General features: G+C 47.3%; 1 protein-coding gene across 1 annotated transcript in view; it reads right to left on the reverse strand.

Moving 5' to 3' along the window:
• The window catches only part of TRPM8 (transient receptor potential cation channel subfamily M member 8), an 84,558-nt gene that overhangs the window by 31,496 nt on the left and 34,685 nt on the right, over positions 1–18,377 (reverse strand). Inside the window, exons 10-17 of the mRNA XM_035006563.1 lie at positions 13,287–13,389; positions 12,056–12,174; positions 7,895–8,185; positions 7,007–7,102; positions 6,069–6,198; positions 4,370–4,515; positions 1,768–1,880; positions 1,177–1,393 (exon numbers count right to left, since the gene is read on the reverse strand). Coding sequence (XP_034862454.1) covers positions 1,177–1,393; positions 1,768–1,880; positions 4,370–4,515; positions 6,069–6,198; positions 7,007–7,102; positions 7,895–8,185; positions 12,056–12,174; positions 13,287–13,389 — 1,215 coding nt within the window. The remainder of the gene's footprint in view (positions 1–1,176; positions 1,394–1,767; positions 1,881–4,369; positions 4,516–6,068; positions 6,199–7,006; positions 7,103–7,894; positions 8,186–12,055; positions 12,175–13,286; positions 13,390–18,377) is intronic.

The following is an 18,377-nucleotide window of genomic DNA, read 5'->3' on the forward strand; positions in this document are numbered from 1 at the left end:
GCCACTACGTGGGGTCCTCAAGAGACTGATGTGAGGTCATAGAATCCTCCACCCATCAGCAGGGCCCTGTCCTGGGGGAGAGTTGCTGGAGACAGAAAGCCTGTATCTGTCCGTGCTCAGCACTGACTTGTGTCATCTGTCTTGTTCTTCCTCCACCTCTGCTCCATCCCTATCCCCCACCTGCACCTACTCGGCAGGGGGAGGCAGACGCAGGGCACTGATGCCAAGACTCCTCCCAGCCCTCCTGCCCACAGCACACACTGATAATCGACCAAGACACTCTCCTGCTGAGAAAAGAAAAAGTCAGAATCGTCCTCCATCCAGGGTCCCTGGAAGCCACAAAAAAAGTCTATCAGACTTGACATGATAGCTGAAAGCAATCTAGGATTCCTACACTAGGCAATGACTCTGGAGGTCAAGAACAGCGTTCTGTGCCCCTCCAAATCTCCTGTAACGCCTGTCATAGTACCGTGTAAACATCAGCATACTTATTGAACGGGTATGATGTTGGGGTTTGGTTTGGGAGGGACAACAGAAGTAACAGTAATCGCAGTGTTCAAATAATCACTGAGTCTGAAAAGATTTTCTGGGATGACTTTTCATAATGGTTTAGGGACAACATCATCCTTCACCATCAATATTTATCCATCTAACAATGACTAACTGAGCACCTGCTATGTGCCAGGCCTGCCTGGGCTAAGCTCGATGGCGGGGAGAGGCTGCCAAAAAATGCAGATCCCAAAGAAACTGCAGAAAAGCACCATGAATAATTCACACGCACTCCCTGAAATCTGCAGGGACTTATATGACTTTCCAACACTGTCACTCTGACACACTGGGCATTAAGATGCTCTTAGCTTGAAAGTCTCCCCCAGCTCGTCTGCCTCCCCTGGTGATGGTAATGGCAGGAGTGGGTTTACAGTCCAAGGTCAATCTTCTCTCTGAACACATTCCCAATCCTGAGTAATTCATTTCCATCAATTAACAGTAATCAGCAAGGAGCGAGCTTGGTGCTAAGAAACCTCACTGGAGTGCTAAGATGCTTGAAAATGCATCATTTACTTTAGAAAAATCATGACTTTGGAGCTCCAGAAGCAACTTCTGCTCCTCGTTGGCTCGAGGAAGATGCCACCTGCTAAGGAAAGGAGGAGGTGCCTCGCGTGGGGACTGTCCTACCTGTCTCACTTCATCACAGAACAGGACAAAGACCAGTGCGTAGAGGACCAGCTCAGGAGAATGTGGCATGGAGTGAAAATCCATGAGCAGCACGTAGGCAAAGAGCAGGAGAAAGGCGATGTAGAAGACCACGTTCCAGGCAAAGACCACAAAGGGGGAGGTGAAGAAGGCCACGTAGTACCACAGGATCTTCTTGTGCTTGTCGATGGGCTTTTTCCTGGGTGGAGAGGTGAGAGCACCGTCATTGCTCTCACCTCCTGTGGGGCCTGCAGCCCTCCTCCTGAACACAGATGAACCCAGGCTCAGAGCCTGGGGTGGAGGAGCCAGAACTGCCTTCTAAGAGCAACCCCGCCAAAACTCAGCCCCTGGCCTTCCAGGATCAACAAATCTGAATTCTGCCTTAGATATTGAAGACATACCTCTACCATTACCTATTTGAAGTCAAACCCAGGAAAAGCCAGAGAAGATCCCCCGCCCTACTGTGTAGGCTTTCCCGAGAACGTCCTAAATTCCAGATTTTATAACCCTTTACATAAGAGCACGTGCATACATACACATTCACAGACATGATCACGTGTCTCGGTTTCATACCTAAAGGATACAAAGCCACAGCCAACCAAGGGGATAATAAACAAACACAGGATAATCTTCCAGTTCTTGGTGTCTCGGGAAATCTCTCCGTACCATTGCTTGGAAAGAAAATTCTACAGGGAGACAAAGACAAAGGACACGGGTCCTCATTAATGCAACGAAATTCAGGATGGTATGCAACCTGTCTTCCCAGTCCTCGCACCTCCTCAAAATAAATAACTCTCCAAATTCAGGTCCTCTCCTTTGCTATTAGTTACCTGGACTCTGAGGGGCTACAATAAAACCGTTCACAAGTCTGTTTGATTTTCAGTCCTTTCCTAACTTGGGTTCTGTGAACTTTAAAATAGAGGTTGTGTGAGTCCAAATTCCCTAAAGCTATGAATTCTAACCACCTCTAATTCTTTCTATGTAAATTTAAACAAGAGTCCTTCTGCTTCCTTCCACCTCCATGACTGCAAATTCACACACCCCTCCGGCACTACCTGCAGGACCCCCAGGACTCATTGCTGGAGGCAGACAGGTGACAGGAACGGGATGACGGCTGGCGTCTCAACATCAATTGGAGCCAAAATGCATGAAAAAGCTCTTCCCAGACTACCAACCCCGGAGAGGTGGAACGGGGCCTCCCACGAAGGTGGGAATTAGAAAACTCAGGTTGCCTCTGGACCTGCATTTCACGGCAACACAAAAGGGTGAGCATAGACTGGTCCACATCAAAGGAACCCACAGCTCTCAAAAACGGCCCTGTTCGTCAGAAGGGGATTGGCGTGGACGCATTGGCTGGGAAGACTAGGGCCCGCGTGCCCCATCAGACCTTCCCTCTCGCAAAAGCTGCTTCTTCCGGGGAGCCTGCCAGGCTCTGCCTAGGCTGCTGCAGCCAGGCATGTGCTTGGCCCATGAAGGACAGCCCCTACCAAGGACAAGCTGCACTTGGTGGGTCAATGCCAGCTTGCTTGCCACACCAGGACAGGTTCCATGCAGACCCGGGAAGTCTCCACAGGACTGAGCGCCTCTGAGCACAGTGGCAACTTGCTCCTTAGCACACCCGCATCTGCTTCCTTCCCTTGCCCCTCTCACTGTCCCCACCGCCTGCATGCACTTCCCAGGCTCACCTCCAAAACAAACTACTTGCATCTAAATCCTTGCTTTGGGGCCTGCTTCTCAGAGAGCCAAACAAAGACAGGTAACATCCAGGCTTCCTCACTCTTATATTCCTGCCGAGGTGATGAACACATCTAGCGGCATCACTAGGCCCCTCCAGTCACAGAAGGTTCTCCCCTAGCTCAGGTTCCATGGCCGCCAGCAACATCTGACCCCAGGCAGCAGCCTGCACTCAGGAAACGGGCTCCCTGGTCCTATGTGTCTGGCAGTGAGATTTCTCGTGAGTATTAATGAATTGGCATCTGGCTGAAACCCCTGGGACCGGTAAGCTTGGACAAGATCGAGAGTCAGCCTCCCCCGGCCCCAAGCTCTGGGGCACCAGCAAGATGGGGCTTGGGGCCAAAGGAGCTGTGAGCAGAGCGTGGCCCACCTTGGCCTCCAGCTCAGCCGCCTGGGTAACCCTGACCCCAGTGCCAGCCTCACTCCAATGCGCTATGGTGCAGAGGCTAAAACAGCAACAGCAAGAGTCTTTCTTTGTGTGTCCCTTGTCACTGATGACTGCTGCCATTTACTCTCGCTTAGCTGTAGCAGCAAATGGACTTATTTCACAAACGCCTTGCTAAGTTTGCTAATTATTGGCTGCACGGCGTAACGGAAAGTCCACAAAATGGACAATCAACATGGAACCAAATCTCAGCTCTGCTACTTCCTAGCAGTGCAACCTGGAGAACGTTCCAGAACCTCTCTGAACAGCTGAGTCCTTATCAGTAAAATGAGATGACCTCCCCCTCCACACATGCTATGAAGATCAAACGCAATCACGCACATCATGTGTGCGTGACAGATGGGGTCCGTTCGCCCACATCTTCCTACCCCCCGCTTCACACCCAGACCCCTCCAACTGGGACTATGGGTGGGAAAATCTCCCCTCTGCAAGTTGAGACGCCAAGTGCAAACCGCCATTAGTTCAGCTCAGGGCAGGAAACCTCTGGGCTGGCTTTACCCGTTCCCTGCTGGTTCCTCTTGTGCCATTACTACCCATAATAACTATAACAGCACGCACTGAAGTCGAGGGCTGGCAGCTGTCACATCTATCCCACGGAACCCAGCAACCCTTCCTTTACAGACGAGGGAACTAGGGCTCAGGAGCTTGTGTGCCGTGGCCCATCACCACACACATAACTGGGGACACAGCGGATTGAGACCCAGGCGTGGGATCCAGAGACCCAGCCCCTAATTACGGTGGGTGCCGTACTGTGTGCTTTGTGGAAACTGCAAGCCCATTCTTCCCCGCCCCCCCTCCCCCCGGCTCACGAGGCCGGGGTCTCTCCCAACGCCTCTATGCTGCCATCTCCTGGACGGCACTCAGTTTTCCCTGCTACGGTTTTCACATCGGAGGTGAAGGTCTGCTTTTAATGCTGTCTTGTTTAACGCCACAAATAGCATCTGATGGAAAGGGCCCCTTTCCGGAGGTGGCGTTTGGTGACTGCACGCCGTTTACCTGGACCCCGGGCTGGGCGATGAAGTGCTGGTCCGTCGCCTCCACAGCCAGCTCCAGGCAGTTGCTCCCGCCCCAGGCCTCGCAGGAGTACACGAGCAGTTGCTCCGCCAGCTCCTCATCGTTGCTGTAGCACTCGGTGAACAGCTCTGCAGGGACATTACCACCGGGAGCAGGGCAGGCAAAGACCCAGCTCTGGCCTGCCCGCCCCCCACAACCGAGCCCTGACTTCGGGAAAAGCCTGGCTTCTAAAAGGCACAGAGAAGGCGGGCACCGCGTAATCCCTCTCTGAACAAAGGGGCTCTCGAGGCCCACCACGCCCGACGCAGCTCCTGATGGCAGCAGGTGTCGATAAAAGCCCACTGAACTGAGCTGCATGGAACATGGGGAGCCCCCCCCAACTCTCTGGTGGGGCTCTGCACTGGGGAGGGATGCAGACCCTCTGCTCCCTCCACCAGAGCAGCTCCACCTCCCTTCATTTACATTCTCTGCGATCCTGGTGAGGGCGCTTTGCCCCATAAGGCACCCGGTGCAAACCAACCAACCAACCAACAAGTGTAAGAACCACTGACCTATTGCGTTAAAGGTGTGCTTATATTTTGAGACCTAATGATAGAAATTGGAGTATAAATGCTCACGGGAAATTTTTTAGAAGTCAAAATACTGAGATCCATTTTCTGAAGTTCATCAGAAATTAATAAAATATCTTTGAAATTTTAGTATATTAAAAGAAACGATTGGACACCCTTTTGCCAACGCAGAGAAGCCAAACGCACGAGCATTTTGTTCATTACGTAAGACGAGAGACAAAGGTGCGTGCATTTTGCAGCGTGCCCCATTGCAAACTGGAAACCCCCAAGTGAAAAAGGGAAAACTGAGCAGGCCCAAACTCTGTCGTCGGGAGGCAATTGTTCTGGGTTTCTCATGCTCCTGAATGGTCCGGACCTTCTGAGCAAACAGCACTGACAAGCTTTGTTCAAGGATGACTGAACAGCACACAGAACTCGGACATTCCAGAAGGGTATTGCTTAGCAATGCCTCTCCCCCATTCCATTCCAGGTAATGAGCAATCACGCCCTGGAGGGGAGCATGAGCAGGTCACCTGCGGCCCCAGGGGAAGCCCCTAGTCCCCTAAACTTTGGGGGAGCTGCAAGGTAGGCAACAGCAGCCCTTAGTCATGTCACCCCAGGGGAATGAAGGCATGGGGACCAATCCACGATGCTGCTCTGACTGCTGCCTGGGCCCTTAGTAATAAGCCATCCGTGTCCCTGACCCCGGGGTGTGGGGTCTTCTCTATATGAAACGGACAGGCCAACTTGATAACTTGCAACTCAGGTAAAAATCTCAGATCTGTCACAGTTTCTCCAAAGCATCCAAAAACTCTCCTTCCCTGCCCCCACACTGGGGTGCTGAGTTTCTTAGACCTAGCCTGTGTGTGGCCCTGGCGCTTGTGAGATGAGACACTCACGTTATCCTGCGTCCATTCTTGGAAACATCAGTAAGTGGCAGGGCCAAGGGGCCTCTGGCTTCTGCAGTGGCATGCACACCCCTGACCATGTGGCCTGCAGCCCCTAAATCAGGCCAGAGAGGGGAGCCTGGATATGCCGCTCACCTCTGCCACCTGGCCTGTGAGTGCAACAGGTGCGTGCGTGCCCCCTGCCACACCTGTGCCCACTGTGGTGGCCCATTCCTGGAGACTCACCAACTGCACGGGTCTCGTACTCATTTGCCAGCTCCTCGGACTCCCCTGCGGCATTGATGTCGTTCTTCACCTTGGCCAGAGTCTTCAGAAGCTTGCTGGCTCCCAAGGCAGCCAGAGTGCAGCCCCTAGTCTTTTAGAGGGGTGGATAATGTTAGTTAACTCATAATCCCTTGAAGTGGTCAAGTCAGCATTAATGTCAGACAAGGACAAACTCGTGGCAAGAGCAGGAAGTGGTGAAATTTGAATGATTCAGAGTAAAATTTGCAATGTACACAAAACAGTGTTGACCCTGAAGATACTCACAGTCGTGAATGTGGAATTAGCACATAAAAAGAAAACATCAAGATAAATGCCATGAGAAACTGACAGCAGGAGGCCTGACTGCCCTGCACCACACTGTAGCAGCTCAAAGAGGGGAAGAGTGGATGAGGACACGGGAGAGCCGACCATGTAGCTAGTAAGACTGCGTATGAACTCCATACTCAATATCCAACTTTGTGTTCTAATAATGGAGAAGGTAGCTTCTCCACAACTCTGACATAAACCATTACGTACTAAATCACAAGGAAAAATCTCAGTAAGTTCCCCAAAGCAGAATTTAGACAAACCCTACTTCCTACCTCTAGTGCAATAAAGCTAGAAATAATTTTTTTAATTAAACTTCAAAACTGTATCTACCTGGAAAACAATCCCACACCTACACACACCTGAGAAGAAGAGCCTACTGGGTTGCCCACCAAGCACAGCTACCTTCCAGGGACCTCCCCTCCCAACCACACCTCCACCAACATGGAAACAGAGGCACAACCATATTCACTTGACATAAAACATTCCATTTTATTGGTGATGTCTTAGATTAGGCATGTGAGTTCTGAGGTCAGAAGAACCACAGCAAAGCGAGCATTTGGGGTAAATTTGGCATGGACCTAGACATTTACCTGCTCCCAAATGACCTTGGAGAGTTCCTTCTTATTCTGAAGAATGGCCCAGATGAAGAGTGCTTGCAGCGGGTGCCGAGTGATAGGAGACACATCCTGTGAGGAGTTAGAGCGTGTGGTCAGCATGAGAATGGAATGTCCCTTTAGTAGATGCACTGGCATAAGAATGAAAGCGGGTATCAGGATGCCCCAAGGGAGCACCCCATGTGTGGAGGGCTCTGTGTGTTAGTATATGTATGAATCCATCCCAGCAGCACAGTGGTGTGATCTTCATCACTGCAACTCACTAGGTAGGATAATTTGACACAAAATCTCTTACCTATCATAAAAGATGATGTATGACTAGAGAGAAAGGCACAAAGGGTAGAAACATGTGCCAACAGCAATTTAAAAACTAAACAAACAAACAAACAAACAAAAAAGAACCGCCTGTGGTTGAAACACGAAGGCCTGGGAGAATTCAGGTGGTACCCCACAACAGCCTCCCGGATGGGCACCTGGATTATCCCTTTATAAATATTCACTGCCCCTTTTATCGACAAAGGAAAACTTGGCCGACTTTTACATGGGCAATTGATCACACCCAAAAGGCTGAGACGTGAACAGGGAGCCATTCATCTGTCCCTCTTCCTGTTAGATGCCTTCAGAACGTGTGTGTACCACACCGAGCTCTGCAATTAAGAAAAACCGCAACAATAATTTGAAATATAGCACAGAGCTTAGAGCAAGATATCAGACAACTCACCAGGTAGACTCGTTATCTTAAGTAAAGGCAGTAGCAAAAATTAACAATGCCTACCTACTTGTGGCAATAAGGGAAGAAGTGAGAAAGATGGAGATATTTTCTGTGGGAAGACTCAAAAGCAGACAACCCGCCCCAGTACATACGTGAAGTTCTACATCTATGTCATCCCTGCTATTTCTGTCTTCCTTCCGGAAGCCTCTCCGGAAGTTAGCCACCAGTTTCCAGACGAATGTGAGGAGGGCGTCATTATAGGAATTCTTGGCAATCTGCAGGTTCCGGTAGACGAGGGTGCTGAAGTGGTTGGAGAAGAGCTCAGTGAGGACATCGTTGGTGAGAAACTTGCGCAAGTTCAACCCATTCTCCAGAAAGAGGCGGACGAACTTGGGTCTGTCCTTTATGAGAGCCGTAAACATGACTTCTTGGAGGTCAGCAGACTGCGGAGAAAGCAGAGAGGGGGCTCAGACCCCATGGCCAGCAAAGGAAACACAAAGTGTTTTCGTTCTCAATCGCATCGCATTTCCAGCTACAAAGTAAGAGTACCTTCAATTTCTCTTTTAATCCTGTTTTGGGAATAAATTTTATCTTTTCAGTTCTAACACAACATTTGATTGTAGTTCAAACAGACAGGGAAGTGGCAAGGTGGAATCTTTGAAGTCAGCCAGATGTGGGCTTGGAAGTGACCTGGCCTCTTGCTATGGCACAGGAGAGATAATTATGTGGGGAGAATGTCGGTCAGGAAGTTATCCCAGCACCTGGCATACAAGAAGCACGCAGGGGCCATGAGGCTCGCACCATCTCTCTGAAGTCTACACTAGACACTGTGAACGGACCACCAGCCCGCTCTTCGCTCTGCACCTTGGGAGCTGCCCTTCTAGTTACGCACCACCAGGCGAAGGGCTGGTCACGTTCCATCGCGGTAAGTCACTGGGACACTTGACAATTACACCTGAGTATTATTTATCTTTACCTCCACTTGCTGAGCTCCCTGATAAACCTATCCCATAGGAGCTTATTGAGACTCTTATTAAAGATGATTAGTGTTTACCTCAGACACAAACCAGTGGGCAACAGGCCACCCTAGCTTTCACATCTTCCAGAATATTCCTCACTGTTCAATTCAGTTGCCAACATTACCATTTAGAAGGTTCATAAAAATCCCCACATTGTCAGCATCAAAATCCAGATTTAGAAGGGAAAACCAGAAACTCTGACAACACGGAGAACCAACAGCTGGAACCAAAGAGCAGCCACTCCCAGAACCTGGAGTCTCTAGTCCCCAAAGTCCCCCCTACACACACACATACACACACTCCTCATGACCGTCCACACAGCCCGCTCCACTCACAATGCTTGCCTGACCCCAGTTTTCGGTGAACATCTTCTGCCAAGGGCAGCATTAACTATTTCTGCCTCATGATGGACTGCTGGGGATCACACATTGCCTAGAGAGGGAATGGTCAAGTGTCCCCTAAGTCCCCACACTATGGCTCCAGGTGGGATAGGAAAGGGAAGGGGAGGCTGCCCTGGGGCGGCAGGAGGCAGCTGTATGTTCGCCCCTGTCCTCAAGGCTTGTGTCCCATTGCCCAGCATTTCCCATATCCTTCTAGATCATTTACCTTTCCTTGGTCACACACTGGACAAGGCAGTGGTCCCCAAACTTCAATCTGAGTCACCTGGAGGGCTAACTAAAACACAGGTTGCCAGAGACTATCTTAGAATTTCTGCTTTAGCAGGTTGCGGTGAGGTCTGACGATTTGTGTTGCTCGCAAGTCCCCAGGTTATGCTCATGCCACCACCAGTCCAGGGACAACACTGGGAACCGTGGCAGACGGGGAAAGAGAAAAGCTTTGCAGTCAGACACATCTGTTTCCAAATCCTAGTTCTACCATTACCTAGATGTGTGACCTAGAACAAGACCGTGTCTCCGAGCCTCAGTTTGCTCTTCTATAAAATAGGGGCTTGCTGGGGTGAAATGAACTAACACGGGTCAAGATTTTTCAGAGATTTGAGGTCAGAACAGGCCTTCAAAAAAATATCAGTAACTCGATCCGCTGGTATCCATGGAGTCCTGGATTATGAACCGGCAGAATGAGATCGTTCCTGCTATGGGTTGGTGTGGGGGGTAAGATTTCACACAAATATTACCATGATTCCAAAGGCTTTTACTGGTTTTTCAACAAATACTTATATAGTGTTTAATATGTGCCAATGTCCTAAGTGCTTCAGAAACATGATCTGATTTCATCATTATAACAATCCAATCAGGTAGGTACTGCTCTGATTCTATGATCATAACCTCCGTTGTCAGATGAGAGCTGGTGTGTGGGTAAATGTTTAATAACCACATCTCTGAGAGAAAATAATAAGCCCTGATTTGTGGTACCTGCCAATTCCTGTGGTGCAAATGCTCCCACTATGCCCAATTTTCAGCCACCAGTGTGACCTCACTGAAGGCAGAATTGGGAACAGACGTGGAGAAGCACCCCACTGTCTAGTATTTCCAGCATGAAGATATAATAGATTTAAACAACTTCCAGAGCACACATAATAGCAAATGTAGTAAAATAATTAGAAAGTGATGCGTTTTGATTATTTATTGCCTTTGTTTTTAATACAAAAATTTAATTCTGAGTTTATATAATTTAATTTTTTTTAAAGATTTTATTTATTTATTTGACAGAGAGAGATAGCGAGAGCAGGAACACAAGCAGGGGGAGTGGGAGAGGGAGAAGCAGGCTTCCCGCCGAGCAGGGAGCCCAATGTGGGACTCGATCCCTGGACCCTGGGATCATGACCTGAGCCGAAGGCAGATGCTTAATGACTGAGCCACCCAGGCGCCTCTATAATTTAATTTTTAATAATGACTGTATTTAACAACTGACTCACAAACTCTCTGAATCCTTAGCAGTCAGCTCGTGCAAGCCAACATGAGCTGACTCCAACACACCACGTAGAGGGAAATTGAGGTACAGGGAGGTTAAGTGACTTGCAGAGGCTAAGTCATGCAGATGGACTGGCTCCTGGGTCTGTTCTCTTAGCCATTATGCCCTTCACCCCGAACTATCTTTAGCAGAGTTAATACAATTAAATGTACCATTCAATATATGCCTAAGTTTATGTTTATATGCAGCATCTGACCTTACTTAAATAGAACATTTCACACACAGGGATTAATTTACAAATCAATTAACTTGATCTACTTATAATTCTACCTTCTCTCTACTTACTAAAGCCTTGCAGCGAGCAATAGGGTTCATTCTACTGCAAAGACCAAACACAAGATAATGTTTGCTAGGGGGATGAATAATTTTAAAATCCAGAAGCCATTACTTTACTTGTGTTACATTATTAAAATTGATAACGTATTAATATAAACCAAGTCTTCATCTGATTCTGCAACAAAGAGCCTAGAAGTGTTTGCTGAACCTGACTATGCAGGATGAACATCATGAAATACACAAACCTTCCGATCTCCACGTACACGTATAAAACTAAATAGATTCTCACTGCCAACTAATGACTTAGATTGATCCAAAAGAGCAGAATACAAAGCAGCACACAGCCCCGCAGATCCAAGGGTGATGGGTTGTAATTGTTCCTACTGAACAGAGCTCCTAAGGCTGATTTAACTTGAGCTGTACACAAGAGGACACTGCTAAAAAATGCAGTCTTATATACCTCTGATCAAATCAAAAGTGAAAAGAATCAGTCTACTGGAAAAAAAATGGTTTTTATCGGACAATACAATTTCCGTAATGGAGGTGCTTGTTTGGCAGAGAGTCTAGAGTCTCCAGCTCTAAGACATTCATTGTGTGTCTTCAATCAAGTTGTTCTATTTTACCCTTACACGTCTCACTGCTGACAACTCTCTTACCACAGCTTGGCTGGGCAGATGGGGCAAGGTGCAAAATGAGCACCGCTGTCTTGAACTTCAGTCGAGCTACTCCTGATAATCCTTTTCAACCATCCTGTGCATATTGTCCCCATACGTGTCCCCATCCGCTCCCAGGAGGGGGTCTGAACCTCTGCACCTAGATGGAGAAGCGCCTCTCATGTTGGGACCGTGGGCTGTGAACACTGGATGGTGCTAGTGGATTGATATTTTCTTACATGGGTGTTTTTGTTTTGATTATCTCTTGACTACAAACCTACTAAGTCCATGCGATCGTCCTATATATACTACAGATGAGGAAAGTGATGGTTGGCACCAGAGGGGACAGTCCTCTGCAAGATCCGGTATTGAAGACCTCGTGAGAAGCAGGCCTGACCTGACACTCGACTAACCCGGGGGAGCTGCTCTTTACCTCCCATCGGCGGTCATTGGTGAAGATCTCGTCATTGGCGAGGTCCAGCTGGTTCCATTCCAACAGAAGCTTCAGCTGCCCATTCCAGTTATCCTTATCTTGTTCATTGGTGCTAAAAGCTGTAGGAAGATAGGGGGGAAACATCAACTCACCAGAAAAAAGAGAGTTGGAACCATCCCACAGCCAATTATCAGAGCCATTTATAAAGCAAATTCTAAGCACGTTCTCTTCGAATCAGACCCTCAGAACTGTCATTTCACCCATTCTTATATATATTCTTTATTTTACTCACTCTTGTCCGTATTCTGCATGTCCTAAAGCATATAATGAGGATCAATTCAAACCATAATAATATCTTTCCATTTCAAATCCTAATGGTGTAATTATGCTATATTGATATGTTCCATAGATTCAAATTCCATGAATGTTACATTTCAAGGACCATATCTGACTTATATTCTATCTAAATCTACGAAATAATGAGCTCTATTATAACAATGTTCTAATGTCTTTTCCAGAGCAAATATATTCTGTATCTATGTATCTCTACAAATATAATCCCATTTTAGTAAATACACTTACAATCAGATTTCGGCAAACACAATAAGAATAATTCAATAAATAGTTAATGCTTACATCACACTTCCTAGGTACCTTACCCTACTCTGCATACCTTACATATATTAATCAGGTGGCTCAACTCTACATGGTCTTTGCCAAGGATCGATTTACTTCAGGTAACACCCACCTTGATGGAATTCTAAGACAGCAAAGATCACAGATGAGAATTTTAAAACAGGTTCATTCATAAGCTTCAGGAGATTTGTAAATTCCTGAAACTGAATGCAAAGTTATTTATGTGTGTGAAGTGTGTGTGCGTGTGTGTTCATACATGTGAAACCCTAGGACAAAGGTGCATAGCTTTTACCACCTCCTGAGACTCAGATGAAAATTTTAAATCACTGTTACAGACAGTGCTTTGGAGAGTGCTGGGATCGTATTTGACCAGTATTTTAATGACATAAAAATTCTTGTTCTATTAAATACATTCAACCAAAGAGATTCAACTCAGTAGGCCAATAGTAATTATTCTAGCTTCCAATCCGTGATAACCAAAATTAAGTACAAGATTATATTTCAATAAAGCTGTTCAAAAAATAAATGCCGGCCGTTAGGAGCCACAGAAAGCAACACAAAGCTGAAACCTCCAGAGGAGCTATTTTTTACTCACCTTTGTACAAAGCATAGGAAATAGCATTGCTCACAATTTCATCCCCAGCTTCTTCCATTTTAATAACTGTTAATAGGTGAGAACTTTCGAGAATTTCTTTGAGCTGGCAGGATTTAAAGAGCACAGTTAGGCAATTGATTTCAGCCATAAGGAGCAAAAACTTCTCTCTTTTGGTGAAGAACCTTTTATTCCATCCTTTTTTGAAGACCGCCCATAGGGGTGATCCAGATCCCTTTCCCTCACCTACAGCACCTGCACTCATGGTGCTTAACATCTGAATTGGAATAATGAGTCCTTAAGCACAATGAGAACAAAGTACTGGTTGAACAAGAGCAACACATGGGAAAAAGTCCCCATTGAAGAGCTGAGACTCGGACTGGGGTGAGTGTGTGTGCGTGCGTGCATGTGTGAGTGAGTGTGCAAGTGTGCGTGTGAGAGTGCACATGTGTGTGTGCATTGTGAGTATGCATGTGCAAGTGAGTTCGTGAGTGCGCATACGTGAGAGTGTGCATGTGTGAGTATGCATGTGTGTGCATGAGTGTGTGAGTGAATGTGCATATGTATGTGAGTGTGTGCATTGTGAGTATGAGCGTGTGTGTGGAGTGTGTGCGTGTGTGCATGAGTGTGCATATGTATGTGAGAGTGTGCACTGTCAGTATGCGTATGCGAGTGTGAGTGTGTGAGTGTGTGCGTGGGTATGCGTATGTATGGGAGAGTGCACTGTGTGTGTGTGGGTTTGTGTGCGTGGGTGTGTGTGCATGTGAGTGTGCGTGGGTGTGTGTGCGTGTGAGTGTGCATGTGAGTGTGCGTGGGTCTGTGTGCATGGGGGTGTGTGCGTGGGTGGGTGTGCATGTGTGTGTGCGTGGGTGTGTGTGCGTGTGAGTGTGCATGGGTGTGTGTGCATGTGAGTATGCACGTATGAGTGTGTGTGCTTGCATGCGTGCACACATGCACACACATGTCACCAAGCCAGCACATGGTAGGCACTCAATTGTTGAATGAGTGAATAAAGGAGAAAAGAACAACAGAAAGCCATAGAAACCATCCAAGTGTGGTCATAAGGGCTTAACCCGTGGGAAGGAAAAGTCCAATGCGAACAATATCCAAGAGGACTTGGTAATTGGATAAAGACATAAGGAATTTGTTGTTATCCTTTGCAATTTTTCCGTAATATTTAATTTTAAAACCTGATCCCAAGGCTTCAGGCATCGTTGGGCTTGGCCAGAGCTTGCCGAGGCAGATCTCCTCTGGAGGAGGAAGCCAGCCTGGTTTCGGTTTACTGAGCTCCAGGTTGGGGATGGGGGCCCGGCAACATTTGGAAATGAGGATCTGGAACTGCAGAGAGTCTCGCCTGGACAGGCGGAGGAAGGTCTCGGGCCAGGGTGGGAAGGTGGAAGCAGTGCAGCAGGCATGACCTTGGATTTGAACGTTAGAAGGGACAGTTCGGGCTGCAGGGAAGGCAGTGCTGGAGGCCTTAGTTCAGAGGATGCAGTGTCCAGGGGTGACCAGGAAATAAAGGAAAACCACAGGGATGCACTCACTGTGGGCAGTGGGGAGGGGGAGCGTGAAGGGAAGGGTCCTCTCTCCATGTGGGCAGCCCTAGCTCAGGCAGAAGGAAAGGGGTCCAACTAGAAATGACAGGCAGGGGCTCAGTCAGTTAAACGTCTGCCTTCAGCTCAGGCTGTGACCCTGGGGTCCTGGGCTTGAGCCCGGCATCGAGCCCGCATCCAGCCCTGCATCTACCCCTATATCAGGCTCCCTGCTCAGCAGGAAATCTTCTACTCTCTCTGTCCTTCCCCCCGCCCCACTTGTGCACTCTCTTGTGCTCTCTCTCTCTCTCACTCGTCTCTCAAATAAATAAATAAAATCTTTTAAAAAAAGAAAAGGAGGGATGCCTGGGTGGCTCAGTCGGTTAAGCGTCTGCCTTCGGCTCAGGTCATGATCCCAGGGTCCTGGGATCGAGTCCCGCATTGGGCTCCCTGCTAGGCGGGAAGCCTGCTGCTCCCTCTGCCTCTGCTATGTCCCCTGCCTGTACTCTCTCTCTCTCTCTCTCTCTCTCTCTCTCTCTCTCTCTCTGACTCTGACAGATAAATAAAAAGGAAAGGAAAAAGAAAAGAAAACAAATGATAGGCAGGAGGGGTCCAGGTCCCAAGATTCTGGGCACAAGTGGGGGTGGGCAGCACAGAGGGGCTGAGACATCTTTTCCTTCCAAACCAAAAGGAAGAAGGAGAAAGTGAATACGGATACAGAGCAAACTGATGGGGACCAGGGACAACTGTGGGGAATCCTATCTGGTCTCCCTCTCTGACACCTCCCTCATGCCTCCTTCAGCCCTATCTGTGCACCACAGCCAGTATGAGTTTTCCTGAACACAACTCACCACATTCTCACCCTGCTTCAACCTTTCAGTGGCTTCCCATTCCACTTGAGTAAGACCCAAACCTAAACAGTGTTCAAGAAGCTGCCTGGCCTGGCCCCTCACAAGCTCTCCAGCTTCCACTTGAAACTTTTACCTTCACTGACGTATTCCAGGTCATTGGGTAGGCCATGCTTGCCTCGCACCTCAGGACCTTTGCACATGCTGTTCACCATTACAATCCCAGTCCTCACTCCAGCCTTCAGATCACAGCTCCCACATCACCTCCTCTGAGAAGTCTTCCCCTGAGAGGCCCTTCATACCAGGCTGAGCTCCCTTGGCTCATGCCCTTCAGAACCCATGTTACCTTTCTTTAGCATACCCATTTCAGTTTGATATTATACTATGCTATATATTGTAATTACTCAACATAAACTTTTTTTTCCAATTCCTGTTTTCTTTATGAGGACAAGGACTCTTCCTATTGTGTATACTGTTCTTTCTGAAGTGCTTATTCCAGAACCTGGCATATGGTATATGTTCAATAAATATGAACTGAATAAATGAGTAGATGAAAGAGTTTGACATAATGAATGGTATCTAGGCTGACTGATAGATTGGGACATTATGGAGGGTCAAGTTCTTGAGAAGGTGAGGAGTAGGCACAGGGGAACAACTCTGGGTGAACTGGTAGAAAGAGAAAGCATGATCCCAGTGGAGAGGTAAACTGGGTCCCCTGGAAAGGTCAGGAAACCATGAGTTCAGAGTTTGGGGTTGGTCGTCCACAAGATCAGTGAGGTCACCCCTAATTAGCCTAGGGGGGTGCTCAATTAATATCTGACTGGATGTATACATTCATTAATTAATACTTCCTCTCTTGAGCTTGGTCTTTCGGGAAATCTGTACCAATTGCAAACCTTCATATAAGTGCATAATTAAAATGCTGGACTAATTTTTATTATTGATGGATGTCTTCTGACATGCTCATAATTATGGTGGATCATTAGCATATTAGATAGGAATGTGAATGAGGTATGAATCCCAGAAAGGATAAGTGAAATGTGTCTCATTTTTAGCCTATTTCAGATTTCTGTAATAGTTTTCTGAAAATAGAAATCAAAATCCCTCATCGAGGGTGGGGGACCCATGAGATGGCCTCCGTTCTTTGGACATGACCTGGCTCAGATTCTTCAAGCCAACTTGCATGAGTGAGAGAAAAGGCACTGGAGAGGACTCAGGGCCATTTTTGGTGGGTAAGCTAAGAGTTGTCTATTTCTTCCTCTGTGGATATCCTTGAACCAACCCCTAAATTTCTTCCATCCATCATGGGAAAACACCTTGAGTACAATGCTCAACACACAGTGTCTCTGGGATTGCTCTGCTGATGTTTGGAATTGACTCAGACCATTTAGGTCTCCATATGTGGAGAATCAAAACTGTATAACCACTTTGGGGAGGGAGGACTCCTATTCCTTACCCACATATTTCCATGCAGAGCAGGCTCCATCCAAATCAAGCCCCGTGATATTCTCCACCCCTTTGCTTACTCCCACTCAGGGTGGGGGAGTGACATGTCTGATTGGTAACTTTCACCTTGCCTGGCCAGCACTTTCCTGCTTCTTTGTTGGGATCTGCTCTTTGCAGAGTGCTAGTGCTCCAGTCTGCCATCAGCCACACACCTAGCCTGGGAGAAGGCAGCCGCTATCTATGGCTGGGTGGGCTCATCTGTCTCATTCTGGGGCTGAGCACCAGGAAGCCCATTACGACTACATCCCTAAGCCGCATCTGTCAACTTTGCCTTCATCATCAATGAAGCCGATAAAATTTGATCTCTATTTGCCTGATTCTTGTGTCTGTCTCTCAACTGGACTTGGCCAAGATACAAGAAAATCCCAACATGAACTTTAATATAAAACCCCCAGCTTTACATTTTTAGTAGAATCTGGAAAATGTAATAATTCACGTAGGAATATCATACAAGCATTCGTGGGGCAGGCCATCATTCAGCACCAACATTGACTCGAAGAAGATGCATCTTCGTTTTTAAATTCTAAATTTAAGGTAATAAAGCTTAATCCAGAAAGGACTTGCTTCCTGATCACTTCGACCCCACTGCACCTCACCAGAATTATCAGCTAACTGTTCATTCATCTGAAATTAAATAAGACCAATAGGGTCCCACTGTGTGTTAATTTACCACAGAGAACCGGGCAGCCTAGAAGGCTGGGTTGATTTTTCTCATGATTTACAAGGATTTGGTTCATCCAGGTTTGCCTTAAACAATGGCAGAAGCTACCACAAGCAAGACTACCTTCCCTATCCTAGGGTTTCAGTTTGCTGCACTGGATGTTTTGAGGTGCTTTCACAACTAAATACTGTTGAAATGCCAGTCTAGTTAAAGAATATTGTTTTATGCTAAATTCAACCTTGAACTCTCATGACGAAATGGACTCTAGGACTAAAATAACTCTCTCGTTGTCTAGCTTGTTATTTCCTTTATGGAAAAATTCCCAAGTGGCAGCACATACTCCTAAAAAATATCCAAACATCGAAGGCCATTCTGGAATGAGCTGATGTGAATGCACCCACTAATACTAATGTGGGCTTTCTAATGAACTGAACAGTCAAGGAAATGCAAGTCAGTTCAAGTCAACAGCATTCACAAAACAGAATAGTTAGAAGCCATGGTACTATGTCAAAATAGTTCTATAGGCTTAGCCATAGGAAGTATAATA

This window comes from Mirounga leonina, unplaced genomic scaffold, assembly GCF_011800145.1.
Source record: "Mirounga leonina isolate KUSES-001 unplaced genomic scaffold, KU_Mleo_1.0 Mir_151, whole genome shotgun sequence".
Taxonomy (NCBI): Eukaryota; Metazoa; Chordata; class Mammalia; order Carnivora; family Phocidae; genus Mirounga; species Mirounga leonina.